The 18,233-nt window shown below is 38.9% G+C and overlaps 1 protein-coding gene across 1 annotated transcript in view; it reads right to left on the bottom strand.

Moving 5' to 3' along the window:
* LOC137971534 (nuclear pore membrane glycoprotein 210-like) overlaps nt 1–17,619 on the bottom strand; it is a 34,096-nt gene extending 16,477 nt beyond the window's left edge. The window contains exons 1-11 of the mRNA XM_068818348.1: nt 17,428–17,619; nt 17,272–17,336; nt 15,330–15,428; nt 12,280–12,411; nt 10,467–10,560; nt 8,966–9,029; nt 8,490–8,576; nt 5,784–5,916; nt 3,004–3,132; nt 2,601–2,669; nt 2,038–2,148 (exon numbers count right to left, since the gene is read on the bottom strand). Of these exons, the coding sequence (XP_068674449.1) occupies nt 2,038–2,148; nt 2,601–2,669; nt 3,004–3,132; nt 5,784–5,916; nt 8,490–8,576; nt 8,966–9,029; nt 10,467–10,560; nt 12,280–12,411; nt 15,330–15,428; nt 17,272–17,336; nt 17,428–17,594 (1,150 nt within the window). The 5' untranslated portion in view covers nt 17,595–17,619. The remainder of the gene's footprint in view (nt 1–2,037; nt 2,149–2,600; nt 2,670–3,003; nt 3,133–5,783; nt 5,917–8,489; nt 8,577–8,965; nt 9,030–10,466; nt 10,561–12,279; nt 12,412–15,329; nt 15,429–17,271; nt 17,337–17,427) is intronic.
* Nucleotides 17,620–18,233: the final 614 nt, after the last annotated feature.

Raw genomic sequence — 18,233 nt, 5'->3', positions numbered from 1 at the left:
TTGTTGCTGTTCGTTGAACTCACACCATCTTGGAATTATCAGGGTCCGTGCTTGAAGGAATTCGAACAAAAGCAATTTGAGTGCGTAAATGCGCCCCCTTTTATATTGCGTCTTTGTGTTTTAAAGGTGAAACTTGTGATTGCGATTCAATCCTATGTCAGTAGTAGTTCCTTTACACCTATTGAGTTCTCTGGGAGTGAGACTTCAACACAGACAATTTCACTAGTAATGGGGGCGGGACAAGGATCAATGGTTTACAGTGTTGAGTAGTGGTTTGAGCCAACCTTACGCTTTGTGACTGTTTGAGAAAAAAAAAAAAAAAAAAAGAAAACAAAAAAAAAAAAAAAAAAAAAAAAAAAAAAAAAAAAAAAAAAAGACAAAAAAAAAAAAACAACCAGAAGGAACATAAAACTACACCCATCTCTTTTTCTCTTTTTGGAACACAGAGCAATTTTGGTGCAAGTCTTGGTAAGAGGGTGGTGTCTGTTTTAATTATTTTGCTTTTTCAAACAAGGATAAGTGCTAAACATTTTTTTTTTTGGGAATGGTAATGAATCCAATCCAACCAACACATTGGCAAATGCATCGGTCAACTGTCAGCCAACAGGTCAGGCCATCTTTGTGGAATTTCCTAAGCATGTGTTGGGTACTGTAACATGTTAGTAGCGGAGTTTTTCAACGCCATCATCACAAACCACTACATCTACGGCGACGAAAACGTCACTTGAAAAGTTTGAGCTATTCTACATTTATGTATTTTATGAATATTCCATCTTGTTTATATTACCGTATACAATACGGCCGAAGAGGTCCCTGTATAACTGGATTGTTAAAACGGACAGATTTGAAGTAAAGAGAAAGATTCACTGTAGAATGGTGAACGTTGCCGTCATAACCTTAAATTTGGTCATTTCACGCTGCAGCAGTAGTTTTGATTAGTACAACAGAGAAATGTTCAAAAATGCGTGCCGCACAGCAGCACTAACATTTAGGTTCTTTCAACCAATAATATTACTGCTTTTTGGCGTTGCCATTGCCGTAGCTATCGTCGTTTTCTTAAACCCCCTAGAGATGTGTCGGTAGCATGTTGGTGATCAATTTATTTTTGTTCCATAAGTTTTTTACCTTGTTCAATATGTGGATATAGGGAAGCTAATTATCGCTGATGTCACAAATTGTTATTCATGAATGTGCCAACCAGAGACTCATTGGCTGTTGAAACGAAGGATCTTTTGTTCCTGTGGTTGGCACATCTGAATAACAAAAGCAATGTTTGTAAACAGATATCTTCCCTATTTGGTGATCAAATTTTTTACCATCTCGAATATGCAGGTAGTTGTTGAGCTTCTCAGTAATAAGCTGAAAGAACCAGCTTTTCGTTCAAGGCCATCTTGTTTTTTTTGTTTTCTCAACCCAATCTTCTTGTGTCCTGGTGATCTCGACCTAGCCCCAAATTATCAAGAAGAGTTTTCTTTTTAGTTTTTCGAAGAGATGTACTGTGAAATCCCATGAAGGCCTTAATGCATTTATAACCTGTTTTCAAGTTTTAAGTTGCTGGCTGACACGCTTTGGTTGGATCGGGTTCATTACCATAAAGCACATTTGAAGATAAAATCAGATAGAATTTTCAAAAAGGAAAAGTCTGAAATTAAAGATGAAATCAAGCAGTGCATGTGGTCCACATAATTATTTCTAACTGTATATCTTAAGAAACATCAAAACTGATATCAAATTTTTGTTCAGTTACAAGAAACAGGAATAGTTGTATCAGAAACCCATAAGAGTTGAAACGTGTAACGCGCGTTCACAGCTTCCGAATATTCAGTGAGAACTGATTGGTTGAATGTTTCAGTGCTAAGTACCATATTTGGAAACCCCTCGCTCTTGGTTGTTCCAAATATGGTACTTAGCAAATTGAATATTCAGAAGCTTGTTTCCCAGCACACAAGGGGCCGTTACACTTTTCAACCCTTATGGGTTTCTGGTTGTATAGAAAGAGACTGTAAAGAAGATTAACACCTTAAACGACATTCTTACATACATCAGAGATGAAGATCTTGCGATTGTCTTCAGTGTAGAGCTGCACAGATACCTCATACTCAATACCAACTTGAAGAACCCAGTCGGGATGTGGCCATATGCTAAAACCTTAAGAACAAAGAAAGCAGTTTTATGTAAAGTTCGGCCTAGCCTCAAGTGAAAGTTTCCAAAATCTAAAAGTACAATTACTAGTTAAGGTATCTTTCTCTACAAGCCACACTGTCATTGCTACCAAAGAAAGTTTAATTCGAAAGTTTTATTTTAAAACTGCTCTTCCTTCTCGCGTGTTCCTGATCAATAAGTTACATGATTCCTCTACTACAATTATGTTTGCACTGCCTTTTCGCTTTCACTTATTACTTTATTTTCGTTTCAATAAAGTGATTAGACAACAGTATACATATTTATGGTACATGTATAACTTAAAAATAAACTCAGTTACTAAGAATACGAATAAGAAAAGCAGAGATTCAAAACAAAAATAATTATTCACTTCTATCTTCACCCCCATTCAGTAGCCCATTAGGACAGATATTAAAAGCTGACTTAATATTACTTACCTAAATATGTTGGTTCCACAACAAAAATGCCAGCAGCGGGTTGGTGGACAGCATGAACATGTAACATATCTTTAAGAGTTAAGGCTCGTATTTTCTTTCAAGTGTCAAGTAAAACCTTATTGTTTTCACTTAGTACAATGTATTTATACACTTTCCTATCACTATCATTTTGACTTGTTAATGACGTTAGCTCAACGTCAAAACATTGTCGTTTATAAAAAGTATTATTTCCACATGAATAACATTATCAACACTTTCTCGCCGTAAGATTAATTAGTAATTACCATTTTTTTTACTTGATACTAAATTTGAAATATAGGTTAATTAATTTTGTTCTTTTTAACTTTAGAAATGTAACATTAAAGCACAGTATGCATCCATTAACTTTAAATTTATAGGATACTTTTGTCAACTAGAGTGACTTTAGTGTAACCCAACTCAATGCCCAACACACTTGATTGCTTCACGTCCAACTTCCCCACTGTGGTATTACTTAATTGAAACTCAAACTGTGAAGATGGCATTGGAACAACTGAAGGAGGGAAAAGATAATTATAAAAATAACTATGTAGTTACTAAAACATTATAGTGACAATGATTATAAACATGTTACATTAATTCCAAAATAAATTCATTCTGACCAAAGAAGCGCATGACCTCCCCCCCACCCCCCACTCCCCCCTTCAATGTAAAGCAGAGATTCCTTTTACCAACCTGACCTCCTGTAGGGATACCTGTACATATTGGTGGGAAGCCTACAGGTACATGTACTTTCCCCAATTACAATCATGTAAAACAGGGCTCGAAGTTTAATGAAAAAATCAACTTGCAATTTTGTGACAAGATACGAAAATTTGGTTACTGTAGCAATTTCGCAAATTTTAGTCGCAAAATCATTATGTTGTTTTTTGATGCAGCGAGAAGCGAAAGTATTATTTTCAAATGTCGGAAATTAAACATGAAGCGAAAGCGAGTGCATTTCACTTGGAAACGCGCGTTTCAATTTTGTCATTGAACACTTCACTACAAGAACTTAAACAATGAAAAGACAATGGGCCAATTCATACATGTATAGTAATTATATTTGATGAAGGCACGTTTTTTGATGAGCGTGTTATAAAGTAATTTTGTTGTGCTCGTTTCACACACGTTTTTTGGGACGCTTATTTCTGGTTTACACATACCCTATCTTCAGAAATAACTCACGGAAAGAAACAAAACACTCTTGTCATTTCTTTATTGATTTTAGCAAAAGTAGCAGCAAAAGTGGCAACTTTTAACCCTTTTGTTTCAAAGGAATAAAGGTTAAAACAAGCGACTTCTCCAGATATTTTAGTCGTAAAGGAAAAATATTTGGTCGCAATTTCGAGCCCTGTAAAAGGTGAGTAACTTGATGGTGGAGGTATGTGACTGACACTGTCAGTGCCATTAACATTCTTTTTCCCTACAGTATAACATTTATCCTCACCACTATCAATTCGTGGACATCTGTGTACAAAGCAACCAGGCAAAACCTTTACCATTCCCATTATGAGAGATCATAAGGATTCACGATTCCAAAGTACCATAATTATTCTCCTACATGTATCTGAGCCAACTACCAAGTAGTTGGTGACAGTCACAATTTAAATATTTCAATAAATTAATGTTAGTCTTTTTTTTTTAATGTCAGCTTGACCATTATGGCAAAACGAAAGGGCGTTACTAAACACAGGAACGGAACGGAACGGAATATACCGGAATATGCCGGAATGAGGCGGAATGACACTGGAATGAGACGGAATGAACAAGAATGGTACCGGAATAAATTATACCGAAACGAGGCGGAATGACACCGGAATGAGGCGCAATGACACACAAATAAAGCGGCATATAACGGAATTTGCCGGAACAAGGCGGAATGAATCTGGAATAAAACCGAACAGCAATGGAATGTGACAGAATAAACAAGAATGGTACCGGAATGGCACCGGAATATACCAGAACGAGGCGGAATGAAAACAGAATAAGGCAGAATAAACCAGAAGGACACCAGAATCAAGCTGATTAGCGTGGACCGGAATGACAAGGAACAAAAAATGATTCATTCTGTGAACGAATAAATGAACGAATAAATGAACAGGGTTGGAACGAGTCACGATATGTTCTCACAATTCTTCATGTAAATATAATTATTATCAACGATCGATCTTTTTTTCTGTGCTTCTGACTTCCTTCTTCAAACAAGGAAACACTGCGTTCAGGTTCGATAGCATTATTGCCAACAATCGGGAAGAGAAAAAGAGTCTTCCAGCCGTTTGCACGAATCTATTTCTGTATATCTCCATCACGTGTGGGTCGTGGGAAGCAGGCAAGCAGCAACGGTAATTAGTTTGTGGTTCGCTGACCTTGATTGTGATTGGTCAATGCACAATTGACCTGTCAGAATGAAATAAAAATGTTGACAAGTTTTCTGACTCGCACAGTGAAAGCTGCCTCCGAGATCCATAGACAAAAACAATAGAATAATATTGTTTCTCTTGCTCCTGTATTTGTTCACGAAAAAAATGTTACTTCCACAAGAAGTAATTATTCAATTAGCGACGGATACACATGTCAAATATTTCTCGTGATCAAAATGTTCCAAATGTTACATGCAATGCCCTTAGGGAATCACATGACACAACAAAAGCATTTTCAGGTACATTCCGGCTCGTTCTGGTATAATTATTCCGGCACCATTCTTGTTCATTTCGTTTCATTCCGGTGTCATTCCACCTCATTCCGGCATATTCCGTTCGGTTCCTGTTTTTAGTAACCCCCGTCTTTCTGTTTTTTTCTGCCTTATTCTGTTGTCATTCCGCCTCGTTCCCGTATATTCCGGTACCATTCTTGTTTATTCCATCTCATTCCGGTGTCATTCGGTTTTATTCCAGAGTCATTCTGCCTTGTTCCAGTATATTCCGGTTTATTCCGGTATATTTTGCTATATTTGTGTGTTATTCCGCCTCATTCCGGTGTCATTCCGGCTCGTTCCAGTATGTTCCGGTACCATTCTTGTTCATTCCGGTGTCATTCCGCCTCATTCCGGCATATTCCGGTATATTCCGTTCCGTTCCGTTCCTGTGTTTAGTAACGCCCCTAAACGAAAAGTTGAAAGACAACTACAGTAGAGTCCATTCGGTAACAAAAAGTAAATCAGACCTGTTGCCTTTCCTTGACGCAGTCTGATAACACTGTAAGTGATGGACGTGTTGATAACAATGTACACATCACATCCCGGTTTGAGCATCACATTATCCATTACGATGACCTTCACTTGTGCTGGAGTCACATTCTGAAAGACAACATTGTATAATGATCCTATTAATTTCATGTTGATGACAAAAGTCCAGTTCAGATTTGGTATGACTGCTTATGGTTCTTATGCAGGATTCTATGCACATGGAAATCAGCTAACAAGGGTGAAACGGCATTGTTGATGGCCAGCTGCCATCTAAGTTGTAGACTGCTTAAATGAGGTTAAACGAAGTTTAACCAAGTAAACAACTAGGAGCGACTGCAGCCTATTGGTCAGTGGTTTTACTATACTTGCGCATGCGTGGAATACCTCGTGCTTTGGGCTGTATCGCTTATTTATCAGTGTGGCGGGAAGCAGGAGCATTGTGTGTGGAGTGTTTAGCGGTTTTTGTTTCCTATATATACAGTCGTCATTCCATAGATGTGTTCAAAACTGCTTTCCTGTTAGTCAGGATTCTTTTTGGGTCCAGTTACGGGTTTGTTTTGGGGGAAACGCAACTTCGGGCGAGCTTGTGATCGAGTTGGGATAGCAGCCATGTTGGATTCTCGTAGCTTTATTTTTGGCAACATCAGTTCACGCAGCTTCAGTAGGCGTTTTCTACCATCGAGATCTTATGCAGGGCCCCGCTTCTTATTGCATAAAGCCATTCACGACCACGCGGAATTTGCTTGGGCGCTACGGTCGTACATCACGGCGTGACCTTTGGCCATCTCCGCCGGATCCCCGTACAAGAATCACCTGGCGGGAAGCTTGTCTTCGACCAATCTTGGACAGCGTATCCTTTGCACAGTTTCATATGGGACAGGGCATTTCATGCATTTGAACTTAAGAGCTAGCTAGCTCAGTTGTTAGGTGGCATAGCGTCACTTTTAGCGTCTCGCTCGTATTCTGTCAGGCTTTTAGCGTTATGGCCGCGTCATAGGCTCTCTGATCATGATGCTTGGTTGTAGTTTGTTTCTAGTTTTGCTTTGGGCCATGAACTCGACTATAAGCATCTGTTATTTAGCTGGGCCACACGTACAATGTACACTTGTCTGGTAATATTATTGATACTACTATTACTATCATCTAGAGGCTTAGGCCGTTGTATATGAAGTGACGTGCATTGGAGTTTGTTTTATTTTATGTATCGGCGTGGCGTTAGCGTTTATTTTCTCTTTTCATTTGCTAGCATGTTGCGTGGACTTGTTTTGTACATTTTTATGTAATTATGTAGTTTAATATGATTACTTAGTTTACGAGGAGCAAGCATCATACTTCTGTGCATTGTTGTTTAGTGTTGCGTTCCACCTTAGAGTTGCTTTGCGTAGTATTCTCAGCGTTGTTTAGCGTTGCGTTGCGTCTTAGCGTTGCATTGCGGTGTATTCTCAGCGTTGTTTAGGGTTGCATTGCGTGGCGTTATATTCTTACGTTGTTTAGCGGTGGCCTTGCGTCTTAGCGTTGCATTGCCTTGTATTCTCAGCGTTGTTTACGTTGCATTGCATGGCGTTGTAGTCTCAGCGTTGTTTTGCGTTGCGTTGCGTTGCATTGCAGTGTATTCTCAGCGTTGATTTTTAGCGCTGTATTGCGTGGCGTTATATTCTTTTTTTTTTTGTATTGCGTGGCGTTATATTCCTTTTTTTTGTATTGCGTGGCGTTATATCCTTTTTTTTTTTGTATTGCATGGCGTTATATTCTTTTTTTTTTGTATTGCGTGGCGTTATATTCTTGCGTTGTTTAGGGTTGCGTTGCCTTGTTTTCTTTTTGCGGTTAGCACATTGCAGTGGTCTAGGCTGTTAGCAGGGTCATGAGCAGTTCTTTGGTTGTTGGGTGCCGTCGGATGTGGGCGATTCGGGGCTCTTGCTTAGGGGCCATGAGCCCCTCTCTCCGAGCCTTCTAGGCTCGGAGGTCCTCCAGCTTGGTGTGGGGGCTCATGGCTGGGTTGTCAGGTTTGCCAGCCATCGGTGCAGTCTCCATCTTGGAGCTGGCTGCCAATAGTGGAAGCTCCAGGATGTTTCGGGCACCCAACCTCCAAAGAGCGACGATGTTGTTTAATGACTGTTATTATTAGGCTAGCTCCTCAGCTGCACCTGTTGTTTGTTAAAAGATAACAAACTTTGCTTAACAATGGAAAATACCTCACAACTACTGTACTTTACGTACAGTATGCTGGAGCAACTCAAAGCATTCACTGAGCATTCTCGTCTGTAAACAAAACCTGTAATTTACAGTAACCACCACTACCACCACCTCTTACTGTTCATTTGACATTGTACTGTGTCAATCCAAATATTCATCCTGTACCCCCCCCCCCCCCCCCACCATGCACAAAGGATACACAGTTTTTTTACATGTGATAGTCCAGCAAAGTCGCCTTCAAAGGTCAATGCTCAAGGGGACAATTTCTAAAGTACACGTACGTCACTTCTATTCTCATGTAGGGTGAACACCAAATAATCGTAAACTACAAAGTATATTCAGTAATCAAGTAAAAGGCACATGTACAAGACAAAACAATGCCCCAAACTTTAAGGTTAAATCACATGTACTTGTTACATAAACATGTGATTTTACATGTTTCATACACTAGAACATGTACTTTTCAAGAAATTGCACAAAAAAAGACTTACAGCAAAGGCTCTGTCCTTTAGCTTTGCTTTGACAATGGCTGTTCCTGTGTTGATGGGTTCAAGGACGACACTGCTACCACGTACACCCTATATAATTTATTTAATACCATAAAAATTAATGGTAACAAGTTCAAGAAGTTAGCAAACCAAGACTGAAGAGAGTGAAATTACATGTATAAATGAATTTTGCCAAAAACAAACCTGAAAATTGCATGTACATGTACAATAAGACAAACCATGAGGCCTGACAATTTTGTGATAAAAAAGCATTTGATAGGATAGAGCAGTGGACATGAAGACTCAGAAGGTACATGTACGAATCAAGGAGTTCCTACAATGTGTACTTAAGACACTATATGGTTAATGGACAACCTGAGCAAGGCAAAGAAATCTAAGTATAACATGTTTCCTTTTTTTTCTTATTCTGCAACATATCCTTACTAAAATATAAAGGGAAATTACACAATTGAATTCACCTTTTCTTCCAAAGAATAAATTTCAGGTGAAGTTTCATAACTTGATAACTCAAACTGCATGAACCTGTTATACCAGAAAAAATGCAAGGTTAAAAATAATATTAGTTGATTGTATGTACATTTGTTATTCCACTATTGTACCATTTTAAACGTACCATATTTGGTCAATAGAATGCGCAAAATATGAGATGGTAATGCACTGTAGTGTCCTAGTTTGACCGTTTTAGAAGAGAGCAAATACAGACTGAACAAGTGTTTTTGTGGTAGTGGAATGTATGTGTACTACATACTATGTCACAGGGTTGTATGAGTGTAAGAGTGTACATGTAAGAGTGCAAGTCTGAAAAAAACAGGTCTACTCGAAGCATGTTTCAACAAATGAGCCCCAAAACTGGCAATAATAAAGCAGCTTCTATTTCCAAACGATAGAATTACCTGGTGATAAATAACCTCATCTAGGAGAGTGAATACAATAGTCAACCTCAAGAGTCGGACGATTGTGATCTTTGTGTTGAATTCGCACATTAAATTATCTCGTCAAACTTTACAACATTTGAAAGAAAAAAAAAACTAAATAACAAAAACAAAAACCCATCATTTTGACAAAGATGTATCCTTTGTTTCGCAAGTTGTTAGTAAACACACAAGGTAACTTGATCGATCACAGGTGGCCGCTGAAATCAATGTCACTTTCAATTTGCGATTTACTTATGCAGCCGAAAGTACATTGTAGAAAAATTGAACAAAGCAAAAATCTCCCAAAATGTTTCTAGCTGATGGTAACTTTTTATTGTATATTCATGTTACAAAATAAAATATTAATTTATATTGTTGCCATGTCGCAAATTTTGTTGCTGATGGCAAAATACTTTATTTTCGATCCACACTTCCTAAAAATGCCCTTCTGCTCTGCCTAAAACCTGTGTATCAATATTTATTTACTTCTGCATCGATATTTGTTTTGCATAAAGCAGAATTTTTGGTCCTACATGTATGTTTCTGACAGCAATTCAATGAGCAAATGAGCTTTTTACCAAACACACGAGGTCTGCGTAACAAGCATTTCCATGGGGTTTCACAGAAGAAATGATGACCAAAAAAAATATGGGGTGAGACCTCTCTTCATTTTTTGATCGGCCAAAACATCAAAAAGAACCCCACAGACATGCTTGCTATGCGGTAATGGATCACATTTTACGTACATGTACCCATGTATCAACCTTTGGGACATTATTTTCTACAGCAAGTCTCCATAAGTACAGTTTGAGTGTGTAGTATATTTATAAAATAGATGACGAATCCCAAAAACTCTTATTACTGGTACATTGTACTTAATCACCTGGAAATTTATTCAGAATAGCCAGCAATAATTTTTTCCAGCTGCCGGCATACCTGGGAACGGCTGTTCAAAAAATCTATTATATTTAACTCTTTACAGCAGTGTACATGTATTACAGTGAATACAGTTTTATACATTGCCATAATGAATGCATCAACTCACCTCAAAACTGACTGTGCATTTACAGAACCCACTCCTTCCACAGTTTTAAGCTCCCATGTAACTTCAATACCTTCTAAACTGGAAAAAACATTACCTGGAAAAATGCATTAATGTTTCAGAGTTGAACATCTATTAAAAGGTTTCCATGAAATGGGCACAGATCGATGTAGGAAACCTACATTGTATTTATATGATAACTGATTCATGTCTGCTTTTAAAGAAACTAAAGTCCCATAATAATGTAATTCACTACTCTTTTATTGTTATTCAACAAAAAATGTTTAGTTTTGTACACTGTCTAGGTGTTCTGAGGTACAGGTAAGTACATGTACGCAGGGGTTTTTCGATTAAGGTTTGAAGCAGGAGGGCATACAATGTATGTATGGGTTTAACAACTGGGCAAAGTATTGAGAGATCGATGTAGGAAACCTATTTATATGATAACTGATTCATATCTGCTTTTAAAGAAGTTAAAGTCCCATAATAATGTAATTTACTACCCTTTTATTGCTATGCAACAAAAATGTTTCGTTTTGTACACTGTCTAGGTGTTTTGAGGTAAGTAGGCAGGGTTTTTTTGATTAAGGTTTGAAGCAGGAGGGCATATGGGTTTAACACCTGGGCAAAGTATTGGGAGGGCTGCAGGGTCTTTCATCCTAAGGGGGGGTGGGGGGGTCTGGGAACATAATCCCCCAAAAAAATTTGAAATTTTTAAGTTGCAGATATGTTTTTCCCTGCATTCTGAAGCCCAAAGAAATGTTCTTCAACCACAGAAAAACCTTTTTTAGACAATATAATGATTTGATACCTACATGTATATCCAAAAGAAAATTAATTCATTAACGTGACATAAAAAAGTGCACTCACGAAGAAAAATAATCGGTGATCAACTTCTATCTTTTCTGGGCCACCATAGCAAAACATGCAACATTGGGACATTTCAGGTGGTCTCTTATGGAGCGCAATTCTTTTTGCAATGCATTGTGGGGTGATTTGTTCTGGGTTGAATGTGGCTTATGAAATTGTAAAATCTTCACAACAGAAGACTTATCAAGTAAAGGACAAAACTGTATTTTTTAAATCAATCTTTGTATTTAAGACAAATCCAGTCCATTGAGATGTTGAAAGGAGCCAGGCAAAGTCATGTCCACAGCTGGTCAGTTTGCCCCGTGCCCCGCCCTTAACAAAACCCCTGACTAGGGACTGTTGCTGCCAACCCCTACAGGTATAAGCACAAGCTTGCCCTACCCACAACCCAGCAACTAGCCCTGCCCAGAAGACTCAACAAATAAAGAAATTAAAGGAAGAATAAAATAATAAATAAAAATAGACATACATGAATTAAAGGGGGTGGAAAAGGAGAGTTAACACTTACAAATTTCATGGCACACCACATCCAGCAAGGTACAGTAAATCTACAAGCACATCCTCATGCCCACACATACAAGTAACATCTGGAAACTAATCATTGACCTCTAAAACCCAACAGGCATTGCACTTCAAGCCAAATGCAGGAGGGAATCTATGTTAAAATGCTACAAAATGCCCATATGGTCTGCTAAAACACACTCAATATGCCACAAAATGTCAAACAAACGATATGTATATGCCATGCCCAACAACTGAGAAACGTTGCTCCAAGTTGTTTCCCAAGTAAATGGCATTTAACTCTATTTTATGTAAATCCCTGCAAAACAACTTCAGGGTTTGGTTTCCATAACAGTTCTCTCCTTGGCTGATGTTTTGAGAATTACTGTATACAGTACTTTTTCTGCTGGGAACATCATTTTTCCTTATTTGCACAAAAAATTACCTTCTGTATCAAATGCCTTGATGTGACAGACCTCAGGTGGTTCTCCAAGCAACAGTTCTCTTGTGGTGGTCATAATTTCAATCTTGTGTATGGTGTCCACAGCAACATCACTTCGCAGAACCATCCCAGTCACTAAAAAAATTCATTCAAACACAGTCAGCTATTTTTTATTAAACTCAAAAACTACATGTATGTGGCCGTTAAACTCAGTCAATGTACCATTCCATTAACGAATTGACCCCTGAGAGTGACACTTTATAGATTTTACTCTGTCTAATGCCAGATGATTTTACTCATCAATGGGAGCATCCCAGGGCATTTGAGGTGTGATTGGGTTAAACAATAACCCAATAACTATGTCGCCGTTAACCCAGAGATCCCTGAGAGTGACACTAAAGAGATTTTACTCTTGTCCAACGCCAGACAACTCTACTCGTCGATGGTGTGAATCGGTTAATAGTACCCCTAAAACACTAGGCCCCAATTTTTTTAACCACACCCCAAAAAAACAGGCAAGCATTGCGTTACGTGTGTTAGTGCAGTAACACAGCGCTGTATTCCATAATAAATTATTGTCAGCTGAGCCACGTTTTGTCTTCCAGGAGATTCAAGTTATCTTTGCGTAATATCTAGCTACAATAGTACAATGATCTTGTTTTGGTAAAGTATATCATTATAGTGCCATGGTAGATGTCTTGGGTAAATAGCCCCCTGAGAAGACATGTGGTCACTAGTAAAATACAAAACCCTGACAGATTGAAGAAAATAAAAAGGAATCAAGAAACATTGGCTTCAAGGCTGACATGGTGATCATTTTGGAGTTCCCTTACACCTTCTTTTTCACCACAAGTTTAAGCGTGCACTCTGAGCGTCTCACAGCTTTCTAAGACAAAAGTTCACTGAAGTTAAGCCCTGTCCCATGTCAATCCAGAATAAAATAGTTTGCCATCAGCAACAAAATTTGCGACATGAAAACAACTTAGATTTTGAACCAAGAATATAATAAGTTACCAGCAGCAAAAAACATTTTGGGAGATTTTTGCTACATTCAATTTTTCTACTGTACTTTCGGCTGCACAAGTAAATCGCAAAGTTGAAAGTGACATTGAATTCAGCGGGTGCCATGATCATGATACATCTGTGTCAAAATGATGGCAAGATACCGGGTTTTTGTTTTTGTTAGCTTTTTTTTTCTTTCAAGTGTTTTAAAGACTGACATGAAATGTGCGATTCAACACAAAGAAAACAATCACCCAACTCTTGTGGTTGACCATTGTTACTCTCCTAGACAAGGTTATTTATCACCAGGTAATTCCATCATTTTGGAAATAGAAGCTCCTTTATCATTCATCAATGCCACAAATTCTTGCCAATTTTGGGGCTCATTATTTTTATTGAAACTCAAGCACACTTCCAACAGACGTGTTTATCTTCATGATTTAATATGCACATGCTGCAGGCCTATTGGCACCACAGACTTACACTCTGACACTCTTACACAGGTCCTGGCGACATAGTGTGGTAGTGCACTACCACAAAAACAGAAAATCCCTTTTTGGGCAGTTGGTAAAAAATCTACCTGGTTAAAAAATTAACCTAGTTAAAGCAAAATTACCTGACAATATTTTTAACTACAACATATACAGTACTGACAGTGTACATGTACATACAACAATTAACTCTATTTCGACTCAAAATTCACAGTAGCCTAGTGGCTAATTTCTCCAAGCAAATGACACAGATCAGAACAGAACAAATTTAAGAAACCCAAATTATGGGCTTGAGGCACACCAAGCACTGCCAAGAAGTTGAATCAGGGACTACCAGGATCCAATTCAACTAGTGGTCAGAGCAGGTCTTGAACCAGGGACGTCCAGATCTCAAGGCATGCAACAGCAGAGCCACACTGCCCACGCTTTGACTTTTGAGTGATCGTTTGAATGTAATTGGCCACAAGAAAAGCAAGCGAAGGAGGAGGGGGTGAGTAGAACGAGCGAGGAAAAGCCTACAATCAGCCCCAAAACATTTTCGGAACCTCCTATTTCCAATCATGTGTGACAAGCATTGGTTTGATGCCAATTCCCGACCAATCAAAGCCTGCCTTGTGTAAACACTGGTGGTAACATATGTACAATTAATTTGCTTGGGAAGAAATTTACAAGATCGAACTGAGATTTCATCATTTCAACTTACCACTAACATTTCCCTGTCTATGTTTCTACTGCGTGCAATTCGATATAGCCGACAATTTTTTGTGGAAGTTACATGTATTAGAATGTCATTTCATCATGTTGAGAAATGCCTTGTCATTGCAGAGCATCTTCTGCTGATGCGAAAACAAGTTGGAGCTTCCAATGGATACATCTGGCAGCCGCCAATGAGAGGTTGCCGTGAGCCCTCATCCTTCAGCTTCTTTCATTTATTCTGGTCACTGATGATACTTTTCAAAGGTGTGATTACTAATGCAGAACACATTTCGCCAGTTAGAAAAAACTGAAATATGAAGATTTTGCCAAATCCATTGGGAAGGGCCGCCAAAATATCACCTCCATTTATTTGTTTTACGTCTGTCTGCTCTTATTTCAGACCAAATTTTTGAAACCAGATTGACAGCTCTTTCCGCCGTTGTCTTTACATTTTTTATGAAAGGGAACCATAACTTTTGGCTGACAGGTGGATATTTCTGACACTTTATCAGCCAATCAGGAATGTAATTTTCTCCGTCTGTGGGTGAACGGAGGTTTAAAAAATGTTGAGGGGTTGATTACAGGCAGTTTCCCACTCCTTTTCCTCAGTCCCTCCTCCCTCACGTCCTCGTTTGACTTTGAACAGTGCAGGTTTTCGAACAGCCATATTCAAAACGATCCCTCAAAAATTAACCCTGGTGGAAAAAAGCCTCTAAAATTTGCCTGCTATGCAGGCTAGATTCAATGCTGACCCTTTCCAGTACTGTAACATCGATGTTTCAAATCAAGACACACGCTGTACCCTACACTAGTATCTACAGTATGATACATGGACTCTTGCTAAAATGTACAAAAATGTTTCACCTTCCTCTTCTGCTAAGATTTCTGTCATTTGCCTTTCAGGGAGTCTTGCTTGTGCTGTTACCATTGCTTCCCTTGCACATTTCCTGCCAAGCTTCTTAGCTATACAATAACCAAGAAAATATAGAAGTTTCATGCCAAAAAATGCTGATTCATGAAAATAAACTATTCCCACTGAAATAATAGTTTTTACCACATCACATTTCTTAAGTCCTTCCGTCTGTTTTCTGGACTTTCACTTCTGAAAAACAAATACTAACTACAGCTACAGCTGTAAAGTGTAGCTCATTTTAGGCTGCTTATCCCTTCCACTCCTGTAAGGGCCACTGAGACTTTACTCTGAGATTTTACTCTGTCTAACGCCAGACGATTTTACTGATCAATGGGGAACCCCACAGGAGTGAATGGGTTAAATTGAACTGTTTATACCGTAAAAGTCCATGTATAAGCCGCACCCCCAATTTGGACTCGCAAATTTTGAAAAATAAAACAAAACAAATAGAGACAACAAACTGAAGTTCCAATGAAATTTTATTAGTAAACAAACAAGGACAATAAACATTTAACACTGAACACTGCAATGCCATGTAATGATCTATGCATCAACACAGACAGTGATAAGCATAAACACACCACTGTTAGGACAGATCAAACAACATTCACGAAGGCATTCTCTTCAAAATGGAACTACTGTCGGACAAACCTACCATGATCAGCACTCAAACTAGAAAGAATTATGTATCACTGTTTGTGTTGATCCAACATAATGCATACATGTAGCATAGATCGTTTCACCCCATTGCAGTCTTCAGTGTTAAATGTTCATCAAAAAAGGACAAATAAGTATGGTTTCAAAACACTGACACGGTGTTTGTTATGAGCATTCATTTCAATTAAGTATTTAGATGCAAAATGTCACTTGTCATACCTTCATATTGTGAGTTTACTATAAAAAACTTAAAGATCCTTTCTTGATGTGATTTTTTTTTCGAGATCACTTATCACTTAGAAATGCATTCAAAGGCGATTAAAAAGATTCACACGAGTGCTTGGTAGGCAAGCTTTGAAATGTGGATAGGTCAGCCATTTGCCTCACAAGAACTGAACTCGTGAATATCTTGGTATTTTCTCGCAAGTGGCTGGAAGACTTGCCGAAGCCATCATAGCAAACAGCTTTGTCGAGGAATGGAGATTCCCTTATGCTGGTGATCAGGTGTTCACATAAAGTGAAAATTAATTGCTTGAAACTCTTGGATAACAACAATCGCAAATGAAGGCTTCAACTGAAGATACAAACGGCTCCTTTATGAACCACCACTCACAAAAAAGCAAAAAAAAAGGCAATGATCAACAATAGCATGCTTTCAGTTTCCTATATGTTTATTCAGTGACATCTTAAGAATTTTTATGAACGTTAATTAACCCTTTCACCCCCAAACCGGCCTGAACTGGCCATACTTAGTATTTTACTCTGACACCAGACGATTTTACTCGTCAATGAGGAACCCCCAGGAGTCAAAGGGTTAATTAGGCCTTAGCAAACTCCAACCTCAGATGTTTCCATAGATAAGCCACACCCCAATTTTTTTAATTTGAATTTTGAGAAAAAAGGTGCAGCTTGTATATACATGGACTTTTATGGTACCTGTAGCAAGGCTGGTGCCTAAGAAAAAATTTCTGGAGCCTTTCGGGCTTCCAACATTAAAAGTTAGTAGCCTGAGTCATTTTTTCAAGAGCCCAGATAAAAATTAATTAAAAGTGAGGATGAATCACCTTGTGACAAGTTAGGCGCCCGTTCGGGCTACTCGTCCAGAAAATTGGTCACCCGTGCTCGCAAGTGAGGCGCCCCAGGTGACCGGGTGACCGTAGTTCCGTACTTACGTGCTACTGTATATTGTAAATATATGCTGTACATCGTGATGTCGAACATTATTAACGGTTTTACCTGATTCTTCTTCCTCGCTGCTATACACAGGCTGAATGGTTGCAACCTCAGGTCTATTAGACGCCCTAGCATGGAAAAATGGACACAATAGGTAGGCCTTAATTTTTGCAATTTCGAAAATGGCGGCAATAATTCGCTGGCGCACAAGCTTTATACCATTGGTAGCATCCTTGAAAGGCTTTTAAAGTGAAATTAATGTGTACAGATCCTCTAGGAGCAAATGGTAGTAGCACTTGTGGAACGTTAAGCGTGTTTTGCTGTTGGTCTGCTAGAATAAATCTTTGCAAAAGTGCAGAGAAAAGCACCCAGCTCAACGATGCCATCTTGGAAGCTCGAACCACATGCGGCCTTGTGGACAGCGGCATCACAGGAATTTACGATTTACGGTGGGTACATGACGTACCTACCATTTAAACAATGACCACAACCAGGTTTTCTGAGCCCGCGACACTGAGCACCTCCAGCAAACCATTGTTTAACGAAAACCGCTAGTCAGCAACCTGGTTCTGGTCATTGCTGTCTAAGGGCCGATTTACACGGTACGACTTTGTCGCATGCGACAACGGCTTACGACAGGCCCACGACATGATTTACGATTGTTGTGTACGTCAGAAAAAATGTCGTAGCATTTTAAAACATGTTTTAAAACGCTGCGACAATCGTAAGTCATTGTCGTAGGCCTGTCGTGAGCTTGTCGCATGCGGCAAAATCGTATCGTGTAAATCCGCCCTAATAAAGGTCTTCCTTTACTAGCGGCCGGACTAGCGGCCTCATTATGGGTCTCGATTTGACGATATTCAGTGAAAGGGCCCAGTTGATCGTCCCAATACGCTGGCCTTGTCTAATTCACTGAAATGATGGCTGAAATTACTAAAAGAAAGGCGTGTGCTTGCTCGCGGAAGAAAAAAAACAAATGTAGTCGAGATGATATCCTGCGTAGCTGGCGGGATATTTCGTTGCAG

Source organism: Montipora foliosa, chromosome 1 (genome assembly GCF_036669935.1).
Source record: "Montipora foliosa isolate CH-2021 chromosome 1, ASM3666993v2, whole genome shotgun sequence".
NCBI lineage: Eukaryota > Metazoa > Cnidaria > Anthozoa > Scleractinia > Acroporidae > Montipora > Montipora foliosa.
This window is presented reverse-complemented; position numbering and strand designations above follow the sequence as displayed.